Genomic DNA, 26,602 nt, shown 5'->3' on the forward strand with positions numbered 1-26,602 from the left:
TAAGATCCTTAGACAGTAATAGACAATATGCAGTACAGTATGTTTTATGTTCAAAAGATTGAGAAATTCTAAGAATGATGGGCGGTATTTGCAATGTTATTTAAGGACCTGAACCTTCTGCATACATCACTGCAAATTTCTAGTAAACTTCTGCAGTGTTGTACATGGATTAATTTTTTATTTCTTTGTTTAGGGAGGGGAGTGGAGTAGTAATTTCCATCTAATTCTAATTTGTTGTTTGTTTTTTTCCTTCCAATATATTGTCCATTAAAGTTTTACACAGTTTCTCTATAAGAAAAACAAAAAACTGCTGCCTTGGCCATATTTTGTGCTGGCAAATTTTAGAAGGCAGGTTGTACATAAAGAACAGCTGCAGTAGTTGCAACTATCAACACAGTATTTATGTCCACACATCCATCTCCAACGACCTAAGTTGCTTTTTCGTGATCAAATATAACAAATACAAAGCCCCACACTGGTTATTTCTCTACTTTCATTTGATTCTCACCGCTGTAAACTAACAGCTGTTTCTGAAACCTGAATTCCTTTGTTACTGCCACAGAAAGCATTCACACCATTATGTGATCTTTTACAAGGTGAGCTGAACGATGTTTCAAAAAGATCCAGATGCAGCAAGCTGTGCTTCATATGTGCCTCGCAGCAGCTCCCCATCAGCTTTTTTGTAGAACAGGCTGTGGCATTATAATCAAAAGCAGAATAAACACTAAAATGTGATGGCATCAATGGCATCATCAAAAAGATGTCTTGATGTTTCTTGGTTGCCACCATTAGAACAGACTGCTGCCATGAGCAGAGCAGAAGGGTAGCTTAGTAGTTTGTTTCTAAGTCATTTAATAGCCCAAAGGTTAAATCTTCAATCCCTGATCTTACGCTCAATCATGGCAGAGCAAAAACGTGTTCTACTTACACTGAGTTTAATGTTGAAACTGTAAACCTAGAGGTAGGGCTCACAGTATCCTGTGTGCAGAGTCTGTGCAGGTTATGCTCTGCATCAATCTGTGGCAATTAAGGGAGAAACAGCGCCGTTTCATTATTCCTCATCCAATAGTGTTTAGTTCAGCACATGTAAATCGGGATTCGAAGTGTACCCACTGACGTTAGTAAAATACAAATCTGGGATTTAATTAATTTTTTCTTAAGTTGTTCTTTTGTTAATATTTGGAGCAACACAAGAAAATCTTAAGCAGGTTTTAAGAATCCCATCTATAGCTTCAAGACTTCTAAAGAGATCTAAAACCCTCAAGTGTCCTAGACTTAAGTTTTCCCATTATGATGGCAACACAAATAAGGTTTAGTCAGGAAAAGATCAAAGCAATGGCAGATAAAAAATGAGACCAAGTAAAAATGTATCTTATAGGGTTGAACAACAAAATAAAAAGTGCATTCAAATCATGATTCTGATAGCAAAAGATCCGAGACAAGACGGGCTTAAAAAAAAAAAGCAGCTCCTTTGTTGTCCAGTATCCAGGAATCCTGCGGTCCAACCAAATTTAAATGTGTTGACTTTACCTAATTTCATGTTGAGTTGATATTTCTAGCAACTGTTTATCACATAACCAGCAATACGCTTGTTCATTTCCTCTTGGAGTCCCAGCTTTAGCCAACACAGTTCCTTTCCCCTTCCTATGGAGCTGCAGATGTTTAGATTGCAGATGTTTCTTGTCTTTCATGTATCTCTTTGTATCTGATGCACACACATTAGAGATATAGTGTTTGATCTACTAGAAAAATGTTCAAAATGTATGTTTTTTTCTTTAAATCAAGATATTAAAATGTCCTTAATTTTAGTATGTGAAGAATAATGAATTATTCAGAAAGACTCTTGACATATGGCATGTTAAAGTTGGTCTGATGTGGTTAGACCTGCCTGGTTTTCCTCCAACACTTACTGTTGGATCAATTGTTCCCCTCAATGAGACATCCTGACTTTCCGCTGTCTGAGCTCATGTTGCACTATAGACGGGTGACATGCGATATCCCCAGGTCGCTCCAGTCGACCACCAAACAGCTGTGGAAATCAGTGTAAAGACAGCAGTGCTTTCTTTGAGACCTGACCAAAGCTTGCAGGGATGTGCACTGTCAGCATGAGGTCAATCTTCTCTCTCTCCAGCTCATCTTCCACCTCAGTCAACCTTTCATACTTTTCTCGCTCAGGCATATATATTTAATCTCCCCTTGTATTTTCCTTTCCCCCTACAGCCTTTTGGTTGAAGTAGACTGTATGTAACTGAAGCTGGTGTGGGAGGCTTTTGCTCCTCCAGGCAGGAAGTGTTGCCTTCAATGCGATGAGTACCTTGATGACGAAAACAAACAGAGCAGACAGAAAATTGACCACTTTGCAAGAAAGCATTTTCTCAAGGTTGAAAGATCCTGCAAAACATAGCAACAGTCACTGGAGTCTAACACAGGGGAAGGAATAAAGCATTAAAGACCCAGAAGTAATTATGCTAACTATAGAGAAAACTAGAGACACTAAAGGTAACACAAGTGTTTCATGAAAAAATGAGGACCAGAAAGTAGCCAAGAAATGTTAAATTTCTCCTTTGTGTGTCATTAGGCCATCCATCAATTTCCTGCCATTAATCTTAGCCAACCAGTCCATAAATAACAACAACAATAATAATAATTTGCCCCACCAGCAGATAGAGCAACTGGCTGATATCCAGAAATCCTACCGCTGGCTGGACAAAGCGGGACCAAAACAGCTTGTCCCTGTGCTGCCATGATTAGTGCCTCTGTGCTAATCATGGCACTACAAGATCCATAGAGGTTGGGGTCTACTTCCCCAGACAAGACCCCAGGTGCAGGCTGTGTTAAGATGCCTCTGTGACAATCCAGCACATGTGGCTGTAGCTCAGGCGGTAGAGCAGGTCATCTACTGATCCTGGTTCAATTCCTGGCTTCCCAAATATCCTTGGGTAAGATATTAACCAGATGCATCCATCGGAGTATGAATGTGTGTGAATGCTACTTAGAAAAGCACTTAGAACAATGTGCTTGTGTGAATGGGTGAATGCACAAGTTGTGTAAAGCGCTTTGAGTGCTCAGAAGAGTAGAAAAGCGTTATATAAGAACCAGTCCATTTACCATAACAGCAGGGTGTAAGATGCTAGCAGACAAGGGCATACATGGAACGCCATAACCAAGCTTAGTATACAGAAACATCTGTGCTGAGTATGCCCTGATGATACTTCCAGATACAGATGGACAAACCAGTGATGGCTAACCAACTGGGCATAGTGGTGGTGGACAAGCAGAGGAAGACACCTGTAGCGATACCGAATGACAGCAACATCAGGAAGAAGCAACATGAGAAGCTGGAGAAGTACGAAGGGCTCAAAGAAGAACTCAAGAAGATTTGGAGGGTGAAGGTAACAGTGGTCCCAGTGGTAATAGGAGCACTCGGTGCAGTGACCCCAAAGCTAGGCAAGTGGCTCCAGCAGATCCCGGGAACAACAGATCTCTTTCCAGAAGAGCGCAGTCCTAGGTACAGCAAAGATACAAGCTTCCAGGCCTCTGGTAGACGACCCAATCTTGAAAGAATAAAGACGGCTCACAAGGACAAGAGGGGATTTTTTTTTAAATGCACACACACAGAATCCCTATTATAGGAATGTATTCACTGTTGACAAATTTGATTAAAAAAAAAGCCAGTTAACTGCTGAACCACACATGCAATGTGTTATAATGAAAGTACTACAATTGGCATGATGTTTTTTGTTCACTACCTTAATCTACCTGATGTTTTGGACATTAGCTCATCACAGAAGGTTTAGACTCATTTTCAGAAAATTAAGGGCAATACGAGGCTCATTGTTCCAGTCAGGCTGCTCTCTGGAGAATGTTTAGGCCTTTTTCATCACAGTGGAACAGCAGTTATTGTTACCAGTGTTTGAAGTCTGACATTGTTATTGTTGCTCTGATTACCACATAAGCACACACAGACAATCACAGTATTCAGAAATACAAACGAAATGTAGAACATCAACACAACTTTTAGAACGCCACATGAAAGTGCTTCAGTAACAACAAATTTCCCGCCTACTATACACTCATGCTCCTCTCCTACCAACCTTATGCTCCCTAGAGAGGCTCTTGTGTAGGGTCAGACAGCAGTCCCCCATTGATGTTAGCATGTATGAAGGTGAAATCACTGCAGGCTTGCTCCACCCACCCTCTGTGAAAGACACTTCAAGAGGAATCTATGATGAGCGTGCCCATTTTAGCTCGCTTTCCTTCGCATCATCTTTGTTTTCTTCTTGTCCTGCGTTGCTCTGCTCCCTCGAGGTGTTACCATTAACTGACCCTTTACATGTAAGAGGGGGAAAGAACAACTGGAAACAAAATGAAGCCCCATGTTTACAGCTCACAGTTTCTCAGCTTCCTGTAAAAAAAAAAAAAAAAAAAAAAGAATAAATCCTGCTTACTCTTTCCTTAATCTGTAATGTTCCATTACTGTTCTTCGAAGGCGGGGGATAGAAAATGTCCTCCACACAGGTTCTTTCAGACTGCAGGAACTTATCCATAATTCTAGTAACTGTACAAGGTAGTACCTGGTATTTTTTCCTGTGTACACACTGCTGGACCTGGGAACCATTCTACTTTTTGGTGCTACGTTTTTGTAGTCTTACTCATCTTGCTTAATATAACGTAGGTGCACTATAACTGGTGTAGATAAGTGTATGCTAATTGGTCATTAAATGGACAAAAAGGCGTAACGCTAACAAAAACAAGAGCTCTTAACATCAACCTTTAAAAAAAACACAACTAAATAACCTGAAATCTATTAAAAAAGCCAGAGGAAATTATAGTTTTGACAGGTAAGAGCAAAATAGAGAACACTTCACAAAAAGCACAGAAAGAAAAGGAAGAGGCTGAAAAAAAATGAAAAGACCACAACAAGGCGACACTGCATTACCAACCACTACCCAGCAACTAGTACTTCACTTCAGAGTTCCTGTTAGTGCAAATGTCAAGAGAAAAATGCCTTCGATCTACATGATTTCCATGTAGTGGAAGGTATGTAGTTACTGTCCAGCATCCACTTAGTCTTACATAATCAGCACAAAAAACACTGATCAAAAAGCACCTACTGAGAAGAGCTACATCACCTTCCAATTCAACTAAAGATATTCTGTAAATCACCAAAAGACGTCATTCCAAGCTGATGTGTGGATTTTTTAGTAATCATCTCACTTTTCATTATCCAGACTCCAGCAGAGAAGACATTTAATTGCAATCAGTCCCTAAGTTGAAAAACGTCATTTACTGTACCTGCAGCACATCTGGTGCATACTGCAGCAACTACGCGACAAATGGCACATTTTAAGCATTAAGCCATTACGCTGTTCTAAGAGGTTTCTTTATTTCAGCCGAATTTGATTTGGTTTTCACCCTCTTTCAAAGCAAGCGATAAATGGAGCACAGATAAACTGGCATATTGTTCAAGCATTAGCCAGGGTTCTGCTAAACTTATGATAAAGAGAGCGTACGCCTAAAGGCAAAGCTCCTGCTTTCCTGGTGAGTCTAGTGTCCAAGTCTAATCAGTGAAAAATGAGACTGCAAATCCAAGCAGTTACTCTTTCTGCTTGGAGAGGTAATTTGGGAATCTGATGAGTTTTAGAGTGTGACATGTTGCACTGCATGAGCTGCAGAGCAGTTCTACTTTCCTGCACCGCTACAGTGTAACTGCACTCTCCATGTATCACAGGATGGTGTGAGTTTTTATCATGCTGCATGAGCTAACCTCTGCATGTGAAACATCCTTTCTGGATAGCAGAAGAGGCCTCCAAAAGCTCCCGTGTGAAGCTCTTGTTTCTTCATTTTGATCCAGCTAGACAGAAATACAGTGACATTGCAAATAACACAAAGATCACTGTGTAAAACCAAATCCATTTCTCTAATAATAGATTCACTTTCTGGTCCAATAATTCAATCAGAAATCCTGAAAAGTCAAGTAAATAGCAGGCAACCACTCCAGTTAGACCGGCTGACAGCTGTTGTCAGCCAAATTGCAGTGGACAACTAACACATAGTGCCTGCCTCTAAGAGCTCAGCGCGACAGCTTGACCACTGTGTGACTGTTTGACTGATTCAAAGTCACAGTGGCCTGACATGATGGACAGAGCAGGAGAAAAAGGCTGACAGGATGGGTGACATAGGGGAGAATGGAAAAAAATAACAAGAGATCGTATTTTTGGCTCCAGCCACCACTTCTCCGTCTCTGCATCCCAATTCAATTGAACTTTCTCATGTCAGTTTTACCCGTTTCTGCTCCATCTGCTGCAGCTGGTGTCTCCCCCCTCCCACTTTTTTATTATTTGGTACATAAAGCGGCTCTATCAATGATATTAGTGGATTTAGCAGAGTGCAACTATTCTCAGTTCAACGCAGCAGAGTTCAGGATGGAGAAAGACAGACTGTAGGCTACATTTTCTTCTCAGGCGCTCTCCTGAGCTTAGATAGTGGGTCAATAGAAACAGAGGCACAGCACTATTCACAGCCGCCTTTTCCTGCACTAATCTGCCTATTCAGCAGCACAGTTAGGCCCTTGAATATATGAGAAAAGGGGAAAAAAAGAGAGAAATACAGGTACTGTAAGATGTTAAGTCTTTCAAGAGTAAAAATAGAAAAAGCAATGTGACAGACAAAGAGAGAAAGGAAGACTTCAAAGACAGTTTTGATAAGAAGCAGAACCAAGTTTCTAAAATGAATTATGTGTGAAAACAAGTAGAAGATTGGCGATACATCAGTGGTTACAGAATTGTTAAGAACGGAGCCCAAGGTAACACCTCTTTGTTAACAAAAACAGATTTGCACAGTAAGACAAATGTTGTAGGCATCCATCCATCCATACTTGTTCCATCCATCCATCATCATCTTCTTACCCAAAGTCAGGTCATGGTTGCAGAAGTCTAAGAAGATATTGTGACCAATGTTTTTGGCTTCTCGTGTAGCATCCTGAGGCATTCCCAAGCCAGATACATCATGTAATCCTCCAGTGAGTTTGGAGTTTAGATCTAGGGGCTTTGCAGGAAAACATGCACAGATGCCAAAAGTACCACAGCTGACTATTTTCTCAGACAGCAGCTTTGTGTTGTGCTCTCTAAAGTTGGATACACCCAAAATGAAGTTCAGATAAAGTACATTTTCATTCTCTTGGTCATAATATAGAGGTAATGACTAAACGTGAAAAGTGGAATACAATCTTGCCTTCTGATTCATGTTTGAAAATCATTTGGTATCATACCACTATTACTTACCCATCTCATGTTCCATTTTACCATCATTTGCAGATTTCCAGATCTGAAGTGCAAATCAGAACCACATTATCTGTAAAAAGTAGAGGCGATTCTGAGTTTCTGAACCCTGATACCCTCCTCACCTCAGCTGCATCTTAATCCTGGCACATCACAATGCCACTAGAAGTTCAAAATCCACAGCACCTTCCACAGGTTTTTGTGGACAGTATCCACAGTGAAATTCTGTCATTCCATAAAGCACATGTTGAATGGATGGTCAAACTTGGGGACAGATTTGGGAGATAAGCCAAACCCCTCTAAAAGGCTTCTCTTTGCCTTGTTCCCTCTCCTGAGAAAGCATCTTTTGCTCATTTTGCTCTATCATTCTCACGTTGGCCCTCTCCCGAAAGGGAAGAAAAATTCAACTTTATTATCCCTGAATAGGGCAAAAATACACCACTATGGAAAAAAATGATAAGAGTTGACACATTAATAAAACACTTTCCTAATTTAGTTAAGCCTTGTTTGCCATATTACTCCTTGATGCAGTATGATTGTGCAGGGAGCAAACAAAGGATTTATAGAAATATTCTGCAGCTTTATTGAACAGCTTAGTAGATCCACAAAGCTGGTCAGAATGTGCCTAACATCTCTCTTTGCACAATTGTTGTTTGGAAACAACATTTTAGCATTTCCATTGTGAACACTTAAATATTTTAAAAATCCATTTTAAAACAGCTAAGCAGCAGTTTCTTTTTTATTCTAGAAGTAACAATGAAATTGGAAAGCAACTGTCTGTTTTTTTTACCTCAGGACCAAAACAATGGTTCGACTTTCATGTCGTTCTACTACATGTATAGCTACCTGTTAAAACTGTGTCTAGATAGGGACCCTCTGAGACTGCTTTCAAAAGTGAGCAAAAAAAAGTGCGTAAATTCTTGAATCCTTTGTTTAAATGCCAACATTTACAGCAGAAATCAACATCTTTAGGGCCTAGTCCCCAAAATGGTTTGGGTCTCTTTAAGTAATTACACAATGTTAGGGTATGTGAAACCAGGAAATGATCCCCTTGGTGTTCTTCAGTACAGGGCCCTGATATGTACATTTCTAACTCCAATAAAAATAATACCGTGAAAAATACTCAAATCGAGGCTTCTACATAAACATGTGAAATGTGTTTTCAAGCTATGTTCATGGATATACACAAAGAGCAATGCAAGCTGTTACATACTGACAGCTGGACTGATGAAAACAAGAATGCATTTGTTCTGTCAGACGTAAGAACAACAAGTGCAAAATGCAGCTGAAACTGTTTTTGTGTTGACAGGCCAAGATGTTTGTAACACTAGCTCAGCTCATAGAGTGAGACCAGAGGGGTATGCTAGAAAGAAAATGAATAGGTTAACAAGCTTTGTTGAGCCTAAAGCCAAAGTTTTTAGTGTCACAACGATGGCTCTCTTTACCTGGTTAGATCATGATAGACATAAGCTGCACGGAGCAGATCAGATTTAGAGCTTTGGTTTAAAATCCACAGGAAATGCCATGTTTTCACAGATTCTTTTATTTATACTATGCGTTAAGTGTTGTATAGACTCTTTGCTGTAGGAATATGTTTTATACAATGATCTCGTAAAGAATGTTGTCACAGGACTGCATTACAGTAATGGATGCCCCATCAAATTCACCCCCAGAGCAGAGTGTACAATGGTCAGACATTATTAAATGTTAAGGTTTATGACAGTACAATTAGAAAAAGACAAGTAAGGCTTTTTAGGAAGGGATGCCAGGAGAAGGCCTCTTCTCTCTAGAAACAACACAGGAGCACAGTTTAGTTTTACAAAGTTGCATCTGAAGAAACCACAAAAGCTCTGGAACAATGTCCTTTGGACAGATGTGACCAAAGTGGAGCTTTTTGACTATAAAAGATAAGTTTGTTGAACAAAGCCATATGAAAAACTGTCGAGGGTAATGATTTAGACTTGTTTTGTAGTTACTGGATCGGGTACACTTTGCATTCACCTTAAACTCATCTGCATACCAAAGTATCCTGGAGTCAAATACTGGGCCGTCTCTCTGACAGTTCGACTCAGTCATGCAATGTGACACTGATCTGTGACACTGTATTTTACTATCACCACTGAATGGAGCAGAGCTTTACAGTCACAGCAGTGCAAACTGTGTATCACACTATTATAGAAATCTTCCTGTTTTCAGTTGGCAATGCAGAAAATGTATCAACGTTTATATGCTTGATCCTCATCTGCTGCCAAGTCTCTTTTACATTGCTCAAACTACAGCTAATAGAGAAGAGATTAGAAAATTGATCAGTTAGAATGGTATGCTATTTATCACTAACAGCCTTCAATGAATAAAATTGATGCCTGATTAAAGCGAGATTAAATTAAACACATTTCCATGTCTCCTTTATTAGGCGGGAGGGTGTGAGACCCAAAACCAAGTAAGCTTTACCGTTTATAGTTGTGACTAAACATTAGCACCAAAAGGACAGAATAGAAAAATAAATATTAAGCCAACTTTTATTTATTTTTAATTTACATGCTGTTCTTATGAAAATAGATTTAAGAGAGAAAAGTGAGCTCTCTGTGTTTTGGGCTTCAATGCTAATTGTTCTTAAAGATTGTTAAAGAGCGAGACAAAATACTTCTTGGATCTTATTCTATACCCAATGATTAAATTTCTATCGACCTCATTTAACTGTCTGGCTATTATAAATAAGCACATTTCTCAACATGAATTTTTATAAGCAGACTGAGTGTCCTAAAAGGATTGCTGTAGCTGTATTGTCCTTTTCTTCCACTCTGTGAGTTGACCTCTTCAAACCCTCCTCCCTACACCCCCACTGTCACCCTCTGAGTGTCAGACTTGAGAGCTGCATGACAGGAAATGGAGGGCAAAGCTTGGAAACTCAGCTCCATTGACCCAGAATGGATCTCCAATACTTTGATCCTCTCCATCTTTGAAACCATCTAACCCACTGGGATACGCCCTCCTGTCACCCCCCACTCCTCCATCTGTCTGCTTGTTGACTTTTACCCATTGTGTGGCATTTACACACAAACAACTCCTGTATTTATTGTGCAGGTTTGAATGATGAAGTCTTAACCCTTATCTTGTTTTTCCTTTGCCACTTGCCTTTTGTTTTGCTCCAAAATGCAGGCGTACTATTAAATTGATGGACATCAGTTTAGAAGTGTATACGGATCAAGTAAGAGATTCAAGGTCTTGCTGACTTTATAATTTTATCAGATACATTTAAAAGAAAAACGCAGCAAAGGAAAGTCGAGGCAAAGTCAGCTCCCCAATGAGCACCACTGCTTGAATTCATGTAGCCACTAAAATGACTGCTTTTCAACTTTAAAGACACATGGTTTTGGTTGTTTTGTTTTACTGTTGGGCATACTGGTCTGCCTTTTTGTCCTCTTGGCTCTAATACACTTAGAGATATTTAAATGTAAATTTGTGCACTTCAGATCTCTTAGCAGGCGTGAAGAAATCCACCACCAAATGCTGTCATGTACTATTAATGTAAAGCATCCTAGATATCTGAATCCCAACATGTGTACTTCAAAGCCACTGTAGCTATGTGTCATGTTTACTGAAATCTGTGTTTCGTGGATCTATTAATATTTGAATATCAGTATGTTGCTGTTTGACTGACTTTAATTTACTTTGGCTTCATTGAATGCTGATAGCTCTGTTCTTCTGTTTACCACTGCTCTGCATCCTCAGCACGCTTCCCACTTTCATTCAAGGGGAAACACAAAACCAAGCTTTGATGTTTCTTATATAGGAGGGCCTCACTGTGAGTTTTGTGACCAGGTTAGCAAGCAGGCTCCGCCTGTCACAGATGTTTTCCAGCTGCAGTCCCAGTTTTCCACATCGGGTCTGTGTCGATATGTGTTCCTGGGGAATTTTGTCTCCTGCTAATGACCCTATTAGTACATCAGGAGTTGGAGGGGTCTGTGCATGTTAGGGGGGTGAGGTGGGGTGGGGGGATTAATGATGCGTCAACTCACCTGACAAAACAATCACGTTAATGTGCTCTGTTACCACGGCAGCAAATGAGCACTTGCACTCACCTGCAGCATGATTTGATTACTTTTGACCAATTTAATTTTGCAAATGGAGATGTGTGTGTTCACCTGGAAAAATCAACACAATTATGATGGCAATTTGTCAGAGGTGAAAGCTTTTTTGATGGAGGAATATTCAGATATCACGTTAGAAAATTAATTCGGTTTGCTTTTTCACTCTGTGTGATCTTTCATTGTGAGGCCATGTGTTTGATAATGTGCAGATGCAGTGCATGTATGTAGGTAAATGAAAATGGCTCAATGTTCCACAGAAACATTACATTCCTGCTGCATGTGTCTTTTTATAAAGTTCTTGTGGTAAGCAAATAAGTTGCAAACAACCAGGTAACAAACCTGTGACAGCAGATTTAGGAAATGTGAGAAATGCCTCTTATTATCTGTTGTGCTCATGTTTTTCATTTGATTATTTATCAAACACTTCTAAACCCTCAAGTTTCTTTTCTCTTCTCATTGAGGGGAATTTAATTTAACCTCCTAAGACCCGAACTCTTCCACGGCATGCATTTTTAATTTCTCTTTGATATTTGGGCATATTGGGACCCGATGAATGTAAAAACAAAGAATTACCAGATTTTTTTTTTCTACCTGATTTTTGTTTCTAAGAAAAATGAGAGCCATATATGAGGACATTCGTTTAAAATTTCAATAGAACAGTAGCAGTATAATGTCCTCATAAGTGGATATCAGTAGGGTTGGGTATCGTCACTGATTTCTAGAATCGATTTGAATCAGGGAAATTTTGCCTTAGACAGTCAGAAACATTATAATTCAGTTCATGCAGCATTACATTTCCATATTTTTATATCTATAAAAAGAAAGCTGACACTTGCCAGATTTTATCAAATGCCTTTGAGGCGATTTTCCTGGCCTGGGATTTTATAAAAATATTCTGCAGTAGATCAAAAACGAAAGAAAACCCTTAATCAACATATGAACATTACCTGCTGCTGAAGTGAAGCAGAGCAAAGTTACAGAGATTTGATTAGAGACACACCTAAGAGTTTTGCAATTTTGCATAGTTTAAAGTTTAAATTTGTTCAGTATTGAACAGCAGAAATTAGGCTTTCTTTTCGGAAGTAAGTAAAAGAAGAAAAAAAAAACAGCGGCCGATAGCGCTGTAAACAACGGTAGACTTGTGCAACAAGCAGGTGAATAATGCAGAAAACAGAGATTTTTAGACGGGAAACTGTTCTTGAAGTACACAGAGAGAGAGAGCTGTGCATGAAGTGTGATTTTTATCGTGGTGGAAGCAAAACAGCAAAAGTCAGAGGGAATTCATGACGATGTTTATGTGAAGCGTAGTTTGGATCTTCTTTTGCAGTCAATATTGTTTGGAGAGAGATAAAACCTGCAGCTTTAGAATCAGCGCAAAAAGGGCATCAACACAAAGCGCGAACCCGCCGAAACATCAGAATCAGTGTGCTGTCGGCTTTCAGCCCCGACCGTGTCCGTGCCTTCGGGTGAGAAATGCGACATGTCACTGATTCTGATGCGTCGGCGGGTCCGCGCTTTGTTTTTAGGTCTTTGTGCAGAATCCGTGTTCCTGCTATCATTTACCGTTTTAGCTGTTTGGTGGTTGTTGAAATTTTGTGAGGTTTAACCTGAGATTCTGGCGTTTGGGGCAAAATAAATTTATATTGAAAAATCGATTCAGGATTTTAATGAATCAATATCACGTTATCCAAGCCAGAATCGATTTTAATCAATAATCAAAACCCACCCTTTGATATCAGGCCCCTGTAGAGTATTTTGGTCTAAATAACCCAAAATGTGATGTCCACATATGTGGATGCCAGGTCGTAGGAGGTTAATGCAATAAATATATCTTTTTGCTGTCCCAACAATCTATGAAGCCTTAAAGGATGTGAAAGGAGTTGTTTAAGCTCTTTTGTTGAGGTTAAAGACTTCTCAGATTTAAATGAATTAAAGAATACTGGAATCTGTCTTTACTATATTCAATAAATATTGTTTTAAAATTCCAATTTAAGAAAAAGAGGAAAATCCAAGCACACAGCTCAGCGTTATCAGTGGCACTGCATAGAATAAGCATACAAGCAATGCAGCAATAGCATGGGCGTGTATTTACTCCACAGACATGCAGAGAATCTGCAACAATCCTTGCTGGAGTTTAAAGCAAATTACAAATTACCAAAAGTCCAAGACAAGCCAAATCCTGTATGTATGGTCGCCAAACAAGCATACCTATGAAACTATTGCCAACAAAAAACAAAGAGCCGTAATGAACCATATTCCGACACACCATGTGCTGCTAGCTGATCATCTGCCTCCAATGTTTTTTGGAAGAACAGAGCACATTACCGCTCGCTGCCATGTTTGCTTGTGTCAGAACTTGCAAAATACTCATAATACTGTGCACAGGTGAATGCACACTTAAATGCATAAACTTGCAGAGTCATGTACACACTGTCACGCACTGTGTAATCAGCTTTCCCCTTTCCACCCACTGGAGAAAAAAAAATATCCCAAGAATCACTTGAGTGTGAAATGCTGAAAACATCCTGCATCCAAATCATATCAAGAGCACGGCAGATTCCCTTTGCTATTTGCCTGTTTTGTTTATTTGGCTCCTGCATGCCGGCAGATTGAGCACTTGTCGTAATGACCATGCATTGTCAGGCCCACGGTTGTCAGCAGGGAGAGGACTGGCTGTATTGACAAAGCTGCCATGACTCTAAAACCACATTAACAGTACAACTGCCAAACTAACACAATGCTCCGAGGCATCTGATGCTTGGTGCATCCATCCTGATGTCTGTAAGCCCTGCTGTGGAAACCGTGGCAAACTTCACTCACAGAAGATGTTTTTAGAGGTGTGACATCCTGATGGATGGTGAGAGGGAGACAGAGGGAAAAGAAGGAAAAGAGACACAATGGCGGGAAGATATACTTCACTGACCTGAGCGCTATCCCCGCTGCCTCCTACTGAGTTCAGAAAGATGTTGATAAAACATTTTTTGGATGTTGTGAAGAGGTGCCTATTGAAAAGATGATGCATCGCCACATGCTAAGGAATTTCACCTTGATGTTTTCTCCCATAGGGCCAGATTCACTAACTCGTACCACCAGCACCAACTAGCATTAGATATCATTCTATATTTACAAACAGAGTGCAGTGATGGACCCTCTGTCAAACGCATCAGGTTCCTTCCTCAATGCACAAAATATAAGATGGAGAATATTTAACTTAAGCAAACAAATTGATTTACTAACATTTGTGCCACACAATTTACATAATTGTGCCAACATTTATCAGATATTTTCAATTACTGAAGCCGGTGTTCATTAAAACGACTCTCTCTGCCAGGCTACATTTAATTACATTAAATGTAGGCCTACATGCAACATACGTATGACCTATATTTATATGTTACTGATTACAATTAACAAGCTGTGCCTTTCTTGTTAGTAAATTACCTGCAGCTGAATATCATCTCTTAGTTTGTGACCTAAATTGCACAGGTCTTGGCAGTTACATTGAAATGAACTCTGACTTTATTTTGAAAACAGCAAAACTTTTGTAAATTACCTGCAAAACTAACCACAACTATCATTACTATTTCTAGATTGTGCTCACATGCCAATTTGCCCCATCTAGTAAATCTGGCACAGCCTCTTTACTTTCATCTGTCCTATTGTTTATTTTTACCATCAGTAATAGTTTAATATTAACATTACTGGAAATCATCCCTGAGAGGGTTGCATCAGGAAGTACTTCTGGCATAGAAATTTGCAGAATACTATGCAGATTCATCTGCTGTGGCCAGAAAGAAGCTTTATTAACATTATTAGATAAAAGAAATAAATCACAGTCCTCCTTTCACTTTGGGGGTCACCACAGCATCTATTTCCATCTAATCGTATCTGTAGCATCCTTCTCTGTTACACCAAGCCTCTGCACATCCTCCTTCACTACATCCATTCAACATCTTTTGTCCAATATAACTATTATCCCTCCTGTGCAAACCAACCCTCATGCCCAAACCATTTCCAAAACACTTGACTTGAGCTGTCTCGCTGATATACCCACTTCTGTTCTTGTCCATTCTGGTCATTTCAACATCTTCAGCTGTGCTACCTTTAGCTTGGCCTTCTGCCTTTCTGTCAGTGCGACTGTGAATATATGAAAGTCCAAACGAGGATAAAATAGCACTTCTCTGATCAAACTCAAAAGATACAAACAGGGACTTGCTTTTCTAAGGACTATAAAAATAGAAGGTACAAATTTAGATCCTTGCAGAACTCCACTTTGAACTCCACAATTTAAGCACTGAAAATAATTACTGGATATGGAAAAGATTTAACCATGTGAGGTATAAGTTATCATTGGTGACAGACCCAACTCTCCTTTACTGGCTATAATGACATTTTTAAAAAGAATGTCTTTTCAATCAGTCTTGTCTTGGCAGGATGTGTTCTTACAAATGAAGATATTCTGCATTTAAAAAAAAAAAAAGAATTTTAGCCCTCTCTCTTTTAGGGACTTCTGAAAAAGGGTTATTTTCAATTTTGGTAACAATTAGCTGTTTCTAGCTGCTTGTAGATAAGGAAAGACACTATGCCACTTTACTATCTAGAGAGATAATCAACCATGTCAGTTGCAACATGTATCCACCCTTTCTTGGTGTGAAGTGATATTCTACGATAAATGTATCAATGTTTTGTACTACTTGTCTACATCCCTTTAATTATTTCTGTATAAGGACAAACATGGGTTTATAACAAATAACACAGGCACGTATAAAAATCTACTCTCAAAAAGTGGTCGTAGTTTTACCTTGATCAAGCCGTATTTATCTCACCTCTGTCACATCACACTTTCAGTAAAATTTGAGCCCATCTAAAACAGCATAATACTGCCCATCTTTCACTGATTACCCTATTTTGTCTCTGGGATTGCAGGTATCGCCATAGCCAGTGCTCTGGTCGACACGTCACAGCAGCGAGTGATGGACTTGAAAGAAAGAGCCCTGGGTCTGAAGCACCGCAAACACATTGTGCACCATCAAGGGACCTGTGTATGAACTATGTGCCCTCAACGAGGTACCACCGCATCCAAAACGTCCAAAGGGGAATTTCACTGGACACACTATTTTTGACTTTAGACACAATGGAGAATTGTGAACACAAAGGCAAAGCCTGCAAAAAAATAGGGTTGGATGATCCTTGACCTTAAAGTGGTTTGGAAAGAGGACGGATATGGATTGAAGCATACAGATGGGGCGAAACTACTCTCTTCACAGGCACCCAAAAGGGGTAAATGGTACTTGTAGTCATATTCTTCCTTGGACCAGATACAAGGTTTTTGTCATTGTCCCTCGTCTGTATATTTTCAGAGAAGTACTTGCAAAGTGAGAATGTCTCTCCACCACAGCTTTCTTTGAAATTTGCCACGAGGAGCTGGCAGACCTTTTCCATTTTCATGCCATGTGGTTTTGTCTCTCCCGGGTTCTACAGTCTGCCATATTGACAGAGAAAATAAAATAGAACTTGTTTTTCACCAAACAAAACTAAATGACTTTGACCTCCAGTCAAAAGATATTGATAGTTGATATAAAGTCCTCCTGATTTACAAACCCAATGAGACTCAGGAGCAAAACCAGTAAAGAAGAACACCGATTTAACTAGATAATTGCAAAAGTCTTTAGTTGGCGGAGGTCTATTACAATGATTCACTAGAGGAAAAAGTTTAATTTGCTAATTTTGAAGTTGTGAATTCAAAGAAATGCATTTTTGCTATGAAGCTCATTGGAAAAAAGTGTTTTATGAAATATGTGTGGTTTGTTTTTCCCTACACAGTTGAAGTTATAGGTTTTAATATCTGCTCAGGTCCTCTGTGATGAAAAAGGTCCATTATCTGTAGCTCTGGGCCTTATATACACACATTTGTATATGCACTATAAGTGAAATGCTTTACCCGTACATTAGAACCCTCTGTGGAATTTTATTATGCAACTGATCTTCCAAACATGATGTTTATTCTGGGCTGCGATGTAACCTCAAGGTCGGTATCACACACAAACTACTGATGGTGTTCATATGCCTTTTTTATTTTTTCATTACTGTGAAGCTACCATATACATCCTCCCTCGTGATATTTCAAGTCTGTTTATCCGTAACACAAACTTTAATATAACACATCTCAGTATATATTATTTATTAAAAATGCAAAATGCGGTTTAACATTTTTTAATTAACTCACAAATGTTTGTTTTTGTTTTCTTTTTTTAAACAGAAACTGTAGATAATTAATTTTATAAAGGAAGTCTGTGCAGTAATCACATTTCTTTGCTTGTGCCCTCAGTGTCTTTATTCATTTCTAACTCTTTATTTTGTACATCACAGAACGTTTCATGTGATGTTAAGATGCTTTCCCTTTATCTCTCGTATCAAACCTCCATTTAATGTTGTAAAGTCACCTTTATCAGCTGCACTGCATACAAAGTAACATGATGTCTTTGATGCACATGTATTACCTACTGTTTTCTTTCAGGCATTTTGATGTAATTTTGCACCAATTTGTTGCTGAGATTTGGATTTACAAAGGGCAGCTCACCACCGTGTATTTGTCCATATGAGCATTAAATCTGCACATTTACAATTTCAAAAGAATAAATGCTTCTTTGTGTTGATATTCAGTCTGAAACTGTGTGTACTGTTACCTCTGGTGTTGGGAAACCGCATTGATTGGTGTTCTCAGGATGTCAGTCAGGTCAAATGACAAGATCAGCCAGAACTACAGACAGTGTCATCCAAAACTGTTTCTAGAGTTACACAACGACTCTCACAGCATCCTGTGAAACAGAGTAAAGTTAACGTTACTTTAAACGTAATGTATCGCAGAAAGATGGTGTTGAATTTCCACGATTTCCATGTGCTATCAACATCCTAGGTATCTAAAGCACCCCTGCTTTACTAATATGTACCAAATCTAATTATTAAAGGCTTCGTTAAGTTAGAAATGCTTTTTATAAAGTGGATTCCACAGGTGTACCTAATATAGTGGCCACTGAATTGTATCCTGTTCACTTTCTGTTCTCTGTCTCTGTTTTATAATGTCCCTGGTTACAACCATCACTGCCTCCTATTTGTCATAATGTGTGTGCAAAGGGGGGACATCGAGAACAAGCACTTCCATTACATTTCTCACCATACAAGCCAAATGACCTGTTTAATATACAAATTAAACAATAACTACATTCCATCCATGTGTACCTCCCTGCCAGAGCATCACAGTAAGATGTTGTTTAATAAAACCTGGATATGGCTCAACATTTGTACAAATACTATCGTTTTAAAATAAATCCATGTCTCCTTCTGCTGCACTCATAAATGGCTCCTGTATGCTTTTAAATCGACTATATCCCTTTGTCATAAAGCGGTGGGGGTTGCTTGTTGAGGTGATCCCAGAATCTTCTGAATTAGACACTTTTATGCAAATGTGGGGCTCTAAACAGAAGAAAATGCCAAAATATATCCTTTCTAAGGAAAAGCCGTGGGGGATCTAGTGGCTACACTGCTCTAATGCCTGGATGCATTTCAAGATCATTCACAGTCTGTAATACAGAGGTAAAGACATCCAGTTAAACAATGTTTTCATGTCAGTAATCATTTATATATTCCTTCTTTTACCTTAAAATAACCTTAAGAACTACCAGTTTATTCCACTGGGCATTTCTTTCATGTTTTTTTAATGTCATATTTATGTCTAATCAAACAACTACATTAGGGTGTACATCTTAATTGGAGCTTAATTGCAGAAAACTATGAACAAAGGCGTAATTGTTATATTAATAGAAGCAATTTAACATGCTGTTTGACTGTTTCCTTTGAAAATCTCATCTGGAACTTGAAAGCCCTCTGAACATTACATTGGGTCAACGCTGCTGCTGTCACCACCATTAGTGACCAAGAGGAGATAAGTGCTCCTTTTTATGCTCTTAGCTCACTGTATTTTCTTCCCTCAAGATAAAAGGCTACAGTATTTAACATTAAGTGGATTGCTGGCATCTCCACTCCACTCAATACCCAAACGTCAGGGGCAGCAGGAAGTGGTTCACTTTCCCTTTTATCTTGATCTGAGATGTTTTTGAACTGGTTCTGAGTATGAAGAGGGCCTGTGTTTTTAGGGTAAAGTCAATGTAAGAAGCTCAATAAATGACTGACATCCCCCACCACGACAACACGCAGCACCAAACAGAATGCAAACATGCAAAGTGTCTCAAGAAAGAAGGGACACCTGTCTAAGCAATAGCTTTCTGCTACTCTTAAGCTCAAACTGCTTTACAACTTATACATGCAATTTACCTGTCATACACCCAGGAGGATAAGATGGGTAGGAAAACAGACATCAAGAAAACACATATAATGTATTCTTGAATATATACATGCACAGTGACTTAATTACCAGTGAATAATGATTATACGCCATCTGATTATATGCAACACATGTATTCTCAGGTTATATTTCACACCTAACAGAAGACAAATGGAACTAAAAGCTGATCCACATTTTGACATTTGGCTACACAATACCATTGGTACTTCACATATGATTTGACATTGAATACATTATAGAAAACTGCCACAACTATCATGTCAATTATTATTAAGATAGCTCTCTGTCACTCACTGATGACATCAAAGGATTGCTATCAGCATGCCAGTAACAGAAGGTTTTCAGTAACAGAGCCTTTTTAGCATCATTTAGGGTGTCATTGGATAGCCCAAAGTGATGATTAAAAGGGTTAAGGATGCAATGTATTGATAACAGCCTCCTTTTTGAAGCCAACTACAACTGCTAGTCGGCCTCACAGCTGCTCAATAAATGACTGTTTGCCACGGTCCTTGAAAACTGAGGTTATCCAATTATATCTTGATGCATCCTCAATTATCCAGGTAAGTAAAACCCAAAAGGTTGATTCTGATCATCTTGACGTAAAGTTTTCAGTGGTAGAAATGTTTCTTCACTCATCCAAGTGGCTTGTTCAGTCTCGGCTGACTGCGGGTTTCCCCAATCTTATAAACAGTACATTTCCATAATTACTGAAACCAGCCCACTGAATGAATGCGCTGTGAGGTCAGTTCCTTGATCATTAATATGCAAATTTTCATGACCATTGATCAACAACCATTGATCAAAGACCACTGATCAAAGGCCATGAGTACCATTCACAGAGAGTTGGGGAATGGCTGCAATCACAGCATTGTAAGATGGTGAAAGTAGCCTTAGGCCTCCTCGATTCAGAGATGGTCTTTCCCCTCGCATGTTTCTGTGGTTTCTTGTTTTCAGTGTGCTTCAAACCCAAAAACACGATGTCCCAGCTATAGCAGCCGGATAGCATAGTGGTAAGACCACATGTGTTTCGCGTGGGGTTCGCAAGTTTGATTCCTGCCTTGTGCATCTGTATCCAGTCCTGTATCCCCATGGCTAAAGATTGATGAATTACAATAGACATGCTAGGGCAAGGGGGAGTCAGGACAACAGGTCGGGGGGGAGATATGATCACCCACCAGTGGATGAGGTTAGCCAACTTCGGGGCCTTAGAGGTGGTAGTTATATTATTAGTTTGAGTCCTATTTGTTACTACAATACCTCCCAAACATGTGCTCTTGATGCTCAAGCTTAAATATGATAACTTATCATTAAAAAAAAAACTGCTACTACTTAAATCCCCTTTGTTAACTTTTCAGTTTTATGTCAGAGATGATTTTCAGCTCGGTGGAGATAAAGTTTCTAATTTAGAAAGCTCAAGGTCTAAATTTAAGACATAAGTAGAACATTTAGTCTGAAATGAGTCTTCTATTAAATTAGCAAAAATCAATCACACATCACCTCTGCCAAGTCTGCATTTTGTCACATACACACACAGTCTCTGTTAGGAGCCTAGTGCACACAGTGCAACGCTCTAATACAATGTCCTCGTGTCCTTTTCAGAACATGTTAAGTAATAAAACTGATTACTTCTTAAGGTCAGAACTCTGGTTTTTCTCTTTTCTCCTTCAGCTTCCCCATCTCTCACTTCTGTCTCAATGCACCATCTCTGCTGCCCTCTTCCTGCCTCCTTTCTCACATCCGCTTGGCGTCACCTCCTTCTTGTTGAGGACTCAGGGTCAGCTGAGCCACATCCTTGTGATTAATGCCCCGTCCAGACCTCAATCTTTATGCCATTACGGGCCAATTGTGGCGGGTAATTCGGGCCACAGTCTGAGGACGAGTAACCGAGTCAGGCAGATGAGGGTAGGGGGTGGGTGGGGAGTGACGAAGGATTACAAAGCACACTGCTGTCCTCTGTCCACCTCCCTCCACACACACATAGGCGTGCGCGCACACACACACACACACACAACCAAACCAGCGACCAGCCAGTAAGTCAGCCAGCCTCAGTGACGCTGTGAAGAATGTTGGCCCTGTCAGCGTCGTCCTTTACTCAATACCACCACGCACTGCTCTGTCATAAGTGGCCTTCTGCACTAACAAAGAGAGTATTTTTTCCCCCCTCACCACACAAAGTGCAATGATGTGGATGAAAGAGGAGTGAAGCTATTGATGCACTATATCAGCTTAATTTTGTGAGCAATAACCAGAGAGACAATAAGCAGGAGGGTCAGCTGACAGGTCGAGGTGACCGGTTTCCTGCTTTGTCAGAGTTTAACTTCAGAAAGAAAACATTTTGTGTCATCGTGTAATCTGTGTTCCCTCTTGTTCTATCAGTTTGTCACCCAGACTGACTTTATGTAATCATCTAAAGTTATTCAAACTTTTCTCTAAATAAAAAAGCTAAGTTAAAAAAAGTTCAGCAAAACCTTGATTTCATCCTTTATGTTTAGATCAAACAGGTTCCTTCAATATGCTTATAAAATAATCCCTGTTTTGCATTTGTCTACAGCTTTTACGATAAGGTTAAGGCATTTGAGAAATGTGAACTTTTTGTAGTGTGCCATCCCATATGGAAAAGAAATAGAAAAAACGTATAAAAGACTTGCATCAGATGTGGCCTACTTCATATAGTGAATCATAGAAGGTTTATATGATTTACTCATGAAAGTGGCCACTTTCATATATTGTTTTAGTAAGTATACAAAACATACAAGTTTCATTTATATAATTTCTCTAGGGATCACTATTGCATGCTTTTCATACAAGTTTCACACAAGACAGATACAAACTTTATAAGATTTATATACTTCTGTTCCATATGAGGTAGCACCATATGACGATCCCATGTACCACCTGTCTTCTCAAATCTGCTCTGTTTACACTCAAATCTGCCTGACAGAAGAACAAGCCTCAGCATTATGGTCTGTGTAGGTTCTCAGTCATCCAGGACATGGTAGTCTAAGAGCTTGGGAAAAAAGTGGTACAAAAGGGTAACCGTGGAACATGCAAAGAGGAGGCTATTAAGCAGTAGAGAGTAAGACACCCAATATCACGGCAAAGCATGTCATAGGCACGTCTCTTAAGCGTGAAATGAACACATATGCTTCAGTTGCAGATTATATTTCAGTAAAACAAAACTTCAAATCTTATTCAAGCCAACATGAAAATAGTCATAGGAAAGCATAAACAGACTGAGGAGCTTGGGGAAAAAAACGACTGGACTTCTAAGTTTCTTGAACAACAGAGCTCTGGTTCTTTAGACTACCATGCCATGGATGAGACTGAGAACCTACACAGACACATTTAAAGAGACATTACTAACACATTTGCATATAAATACACACCAGCCACCTAGCTTTATTGTTTCTGGCTTAAAAGGAGCTTGGAATTTATACCTTCCTTGGTGACTAGTGGCTTGTTGGCTTTAAATATATTATCTCCCTATGCTGGTACTGCAACTTAAGCATGCGTGTCCATTTCACTCTTAGGAGAGACAAAGCGTGACATGTACACAACGAGCCAGCGTGTCTACTGAATACTGAGGAGTCTAATGAGGTTTAATTAAAATGCGCCACCATAAAGTTTTGAGATCAAGAATTCTTACACTGTATTGTTGCAGAGCTGTTAGAATTGTTCTCGTTTTCTTGGTTTTAGTTTCAGTTAATTTGCTTGTTTCCCCTTTAGATTTTAATCTTTAGTATTTATTAATTTCTCTTTTAGCTTTTTTCTAATACTATAGTTCTGCGTATGTTAGATGCAAGGTGTAGAAAGAATTTGTATTACACACTTGTATGAAGGCCTGTTAATTCACTGTCATGGCATCCACTGATGCCCCCTCAGACTGGTTGTATTTACCAACACAGCCAAGACAAAGACCAAAACAAGGACAGTTTATATACACTTCTATTTATTTTTGGAAACCAGGGGGTATTCTTTCTTTTTATCATGACTCTAGCGTCAACAAAAATTGTACTAAAAAAACCTTTGAAGCTGCTGTGCATCTGCAAACCACTTTGCAACCCTTCTTGAAATTGCTGACTTTTACACTGTCATATCCATTTTAACTGATGCCTGCTCTGTGCTGATCTTGTTGCTGCCCCTCCCATCTTTATGTCTATGCATGTAGAAGGCAGTAGGTGCCAGAACAGAACATTTCTCCAAAATATAATATAGGTCAATAATACACATTACAATGTTCTCAAACCCCAGTGCCAAGTCCTAGAGGCCAGTCTGTGACTCCCTAGCAACCCCAAATCCTTGTGATCTCTAGCAACTAACGCAATGAAGGAGAATCCACATCTTTTTAACCAGCAAACTTGGTTGCCAGGTGGTCACTAAGTGGTCACCCACTGGTCTGTATAACTTGTGACTGGGACATGAGAAGACTGTTATTTGTTTTGTTATTTATTTACTTCTAATTATAAAATTATAAGTAAGTATACTTATATTAATAAATATTCAGGAGCATAATTCTCGGACCAGCCTACCTCGTATAACACCTGACTTAACACATGAGTTTATCAGTAGTTTGTTGACATACATCTTTTCTTCTTCTTCTTCTTTTTGATCTCTTAAAATGTTTATTCACATCTCACTAACACACATTATTGGTTGTTCCGTCTTACAAGAGAATTAAATGAAGAAGAAAAAATTCAGACATTAAAGTTACAAACAAAATGACCAATTATACCGGGATTATAAAGACGCACAGATGATTACGACAAACACATCTATTATTATTCATAACCTATTTGTCACAGGGACATGAATTGACCACACAGGAGTTTACTGCACTGCAGTGCAATTCCCTCATGATACATTAATAGCTGTTAATTCATGCTGGTGTCAGGAGACCCGGTGTGTTTATGTTAAGTTTTATGATCCTCTTATAAACTGCCCATTAATGAATAGAGCTTTTGTATCGATGAACTATAAAAATAGATAATATCAGGAGCCTTGTTATGAGTGTGAGCGAATGAGGCTGCAGGATGATTGTCAATTCTAACAATGAGTCTGGTTCAGGTTTATTCTGGTTATAATTCATATGCATCACCTATCTTAAAAGTTATTGATGCTAAAGTGAAAGTGTTTATTGTACCACAAATCTCTATAACATGTGTGCCTAGAGAAAGGAAGGGCAATGCAAGAGTGTGTAGAAACCTTACCTGTGTTGAACTCTGGAAAGGTCGAGTCAAAGAAGATTAAAATGTTATCTGGACCTATCAAGGTGGATGAGTTGGAAAACAAACAATCCAGTCAGTTCTTATGAATGCAGAAAACACAACCATCTGTAAACACGCTTTAATGCTGGTCATTTTCAACATGTGGTTGAGAGGGGATTGACTCCAATTTGGTGGCTACATGAACTTTTAGCACCTCCATGTTGGCTACATGCTTCATCTGTGGGGGTTGTACCTTGATCCTAACAAATGACAAATTCTGTGGCCACAAATCAGAAATCAGTCCAACAACTAGTAACTGTTTGAGAGAAGAGGCTGAGATGGAGATCTACTTTGTCTCGAAATTAAAACATTTTTAAGAAGATCAAATCTAAACTGTAGTTTCAGATTTCATAGAACTTAATGACCTCTAAAAATGAAAAATGTCTGAGGAGGGTCAGATAGGACACCTCCTGTTACTTAATATATACAAAGATATTACAACCTGAGGGACAGAACTATTATTTAATGGGAAGCATCTTCATTTCATCTCAGCCAATATGACCGAGCAAATCTCATATAAGACTTTCAAACATTAAGGAAACACACAAAAACATGTGCAGAAAGCTTCTACACTAAAAGAACTTCCAAATGGCACCTAGCGAGGTAACCATGCAGATTTTGAAGCCAACATTCAAAATTTAGATTGTACCCATGGCCACACTCTAAAGTCAGTAACTATCATGCATTCTTTGTTTCTTCATTCAAAACAACACATTTTAGTTTGCAGTAGGTTTATTGATTTGGACCTATTTGTAAGCGCATCCATTTAGTTTCCATATGCATTTATACCAATTCATTTCTTTTTTGCTTTGTGACTAATCATTGATTCTCTTACCTGCCATGAGCCCTGGGAGTTGCCAAACAAAAGATGGCAGCCAGGGTTTAAAGCACTTAAATACATAGAGGGGATGATTGGACCGCACCACCACTTCCTGCTGAAGGGGGAGAATGTGTATTTTCTTTGATTTTAAAAAAAGCTTTTGTATTTGATTCAATATTTGTCTTTAGGGTTTAGTGGTTTTGATTTTCTTCTTTGGTGTTTAATTTATTGACAAACTGGACTGTACTGCATCGTTTTTGTTGTTTACGACTGTGTTTTGTTTAGTTACCCCCTGTTGCGTCATAGTGGTCTGACCTGCCTTGTGTGTCATTTCCTGTTTAGGTCGGTTATGTTTGGTTTGTCAAGTTCAAAGTTTCGTTTTGTTTCTTTGACCTCTTTTATGAGCTCAACATTTATTGTTTTGTAAATATAACTTTTTGGGTTAAATAAATGAAAACCCTCTTTTTCTAATAAGTCCACAATGCAACAACTGCAAAAAGAAAGCAAACAATCACCTGGAAAAAAGCCATGAAATGACCACAACTACCATAATTATCAAGTCAAGTAAATTCTAAACACTCATTGAAAAACAAAAAGAAAAGTACAGAATTTGCCTGTGCAGTAATTCAAGCATGGTGTCAGTCCGGTCAGGCTAGGACGTCACGTCTAGAGGCAGATTTGCTCTGCCTACAGTTGCTGCAAATCTGCAAACTAATTTGCAAGGCATCTCTACACCGGCCATGTTATGTGCAGTTTCTCACTTAAACGCCATACCTGTTGTCACT

At 39.1% G+C, this 26,602-nt stretch overlaps 1 protein-coding gene and 1 long non-coding RNA gene across 9 annotated transcripts in view; one reads left to right on the forward strand and one right to left on the reverse strand.

Moving 5' to 3' along the window:
* atrnl1a (attractin-like 1a) overlaps positions 1–17,591 on the forward strand; it is a 331,746-nt gene extending 314,155 nt beyond the window's left edge. For all 4 annotated transcript variants that reach the window (XM_026189695.1, XM_026189694.1, XM_026189696.1 and 1 more), the window contains one exon: positions 16,298–17,591. In XM_026189695.1, the coding sequence (XP_026045480.1) occupies positions 16,298–16,419 (122 nt within the window). In that variant the 3' untranslated portion in view covers positions 16,420–17,591. The remainder of the gene's footprint in view (positions 1–16,297) is intronic.
* On the reverse strand, positions 11–25,856 carry LOC113034732 (uncharacterized). 5 transcript variants are annotated; one of them, XR_003274221.1, is made up of 8 exons: positions 25,833–25,856; positions 24,941–24,994; positions 18,058–18,189; positions 7,284–7,353; positions 6,909–7,047; positions 4,095–4,405; positions 1,911–2,314; positions 11–1,705 (listed from the first exon to the last, which is right to left on the reverse strand). It is a non-coding gene; the product is annotated as an uncharacterized LOC113034732 (long non-coding RNA). The 5 variants fall into 5 exon arrangements; XR_003274217.1 differs by having other exon boundaries at positions 11–2,314; XR_003274218.1 differs by lacking the exon at positions 4,095–4,405 and having other exon boundaries at positions 11–2,314.
* Positions 25,857–26,602: the final 746 nt, after the last annotated feature.

This window comes from Astatotilapia calliptera, chromosome 13, assembly GCF_900246225.1.
Source record: "Astatotilapia calliptera chromosome 13, fAstCal1.2, whole genome shotgun sequence".
In the NCBI taxonomy this organism is placed as follows: Eukaryota; Metazoa; Chordata; class Actinopteri; order Cichliformes; family Cichlidae; genus Astatotilapia; species Astatotilapia calliptera.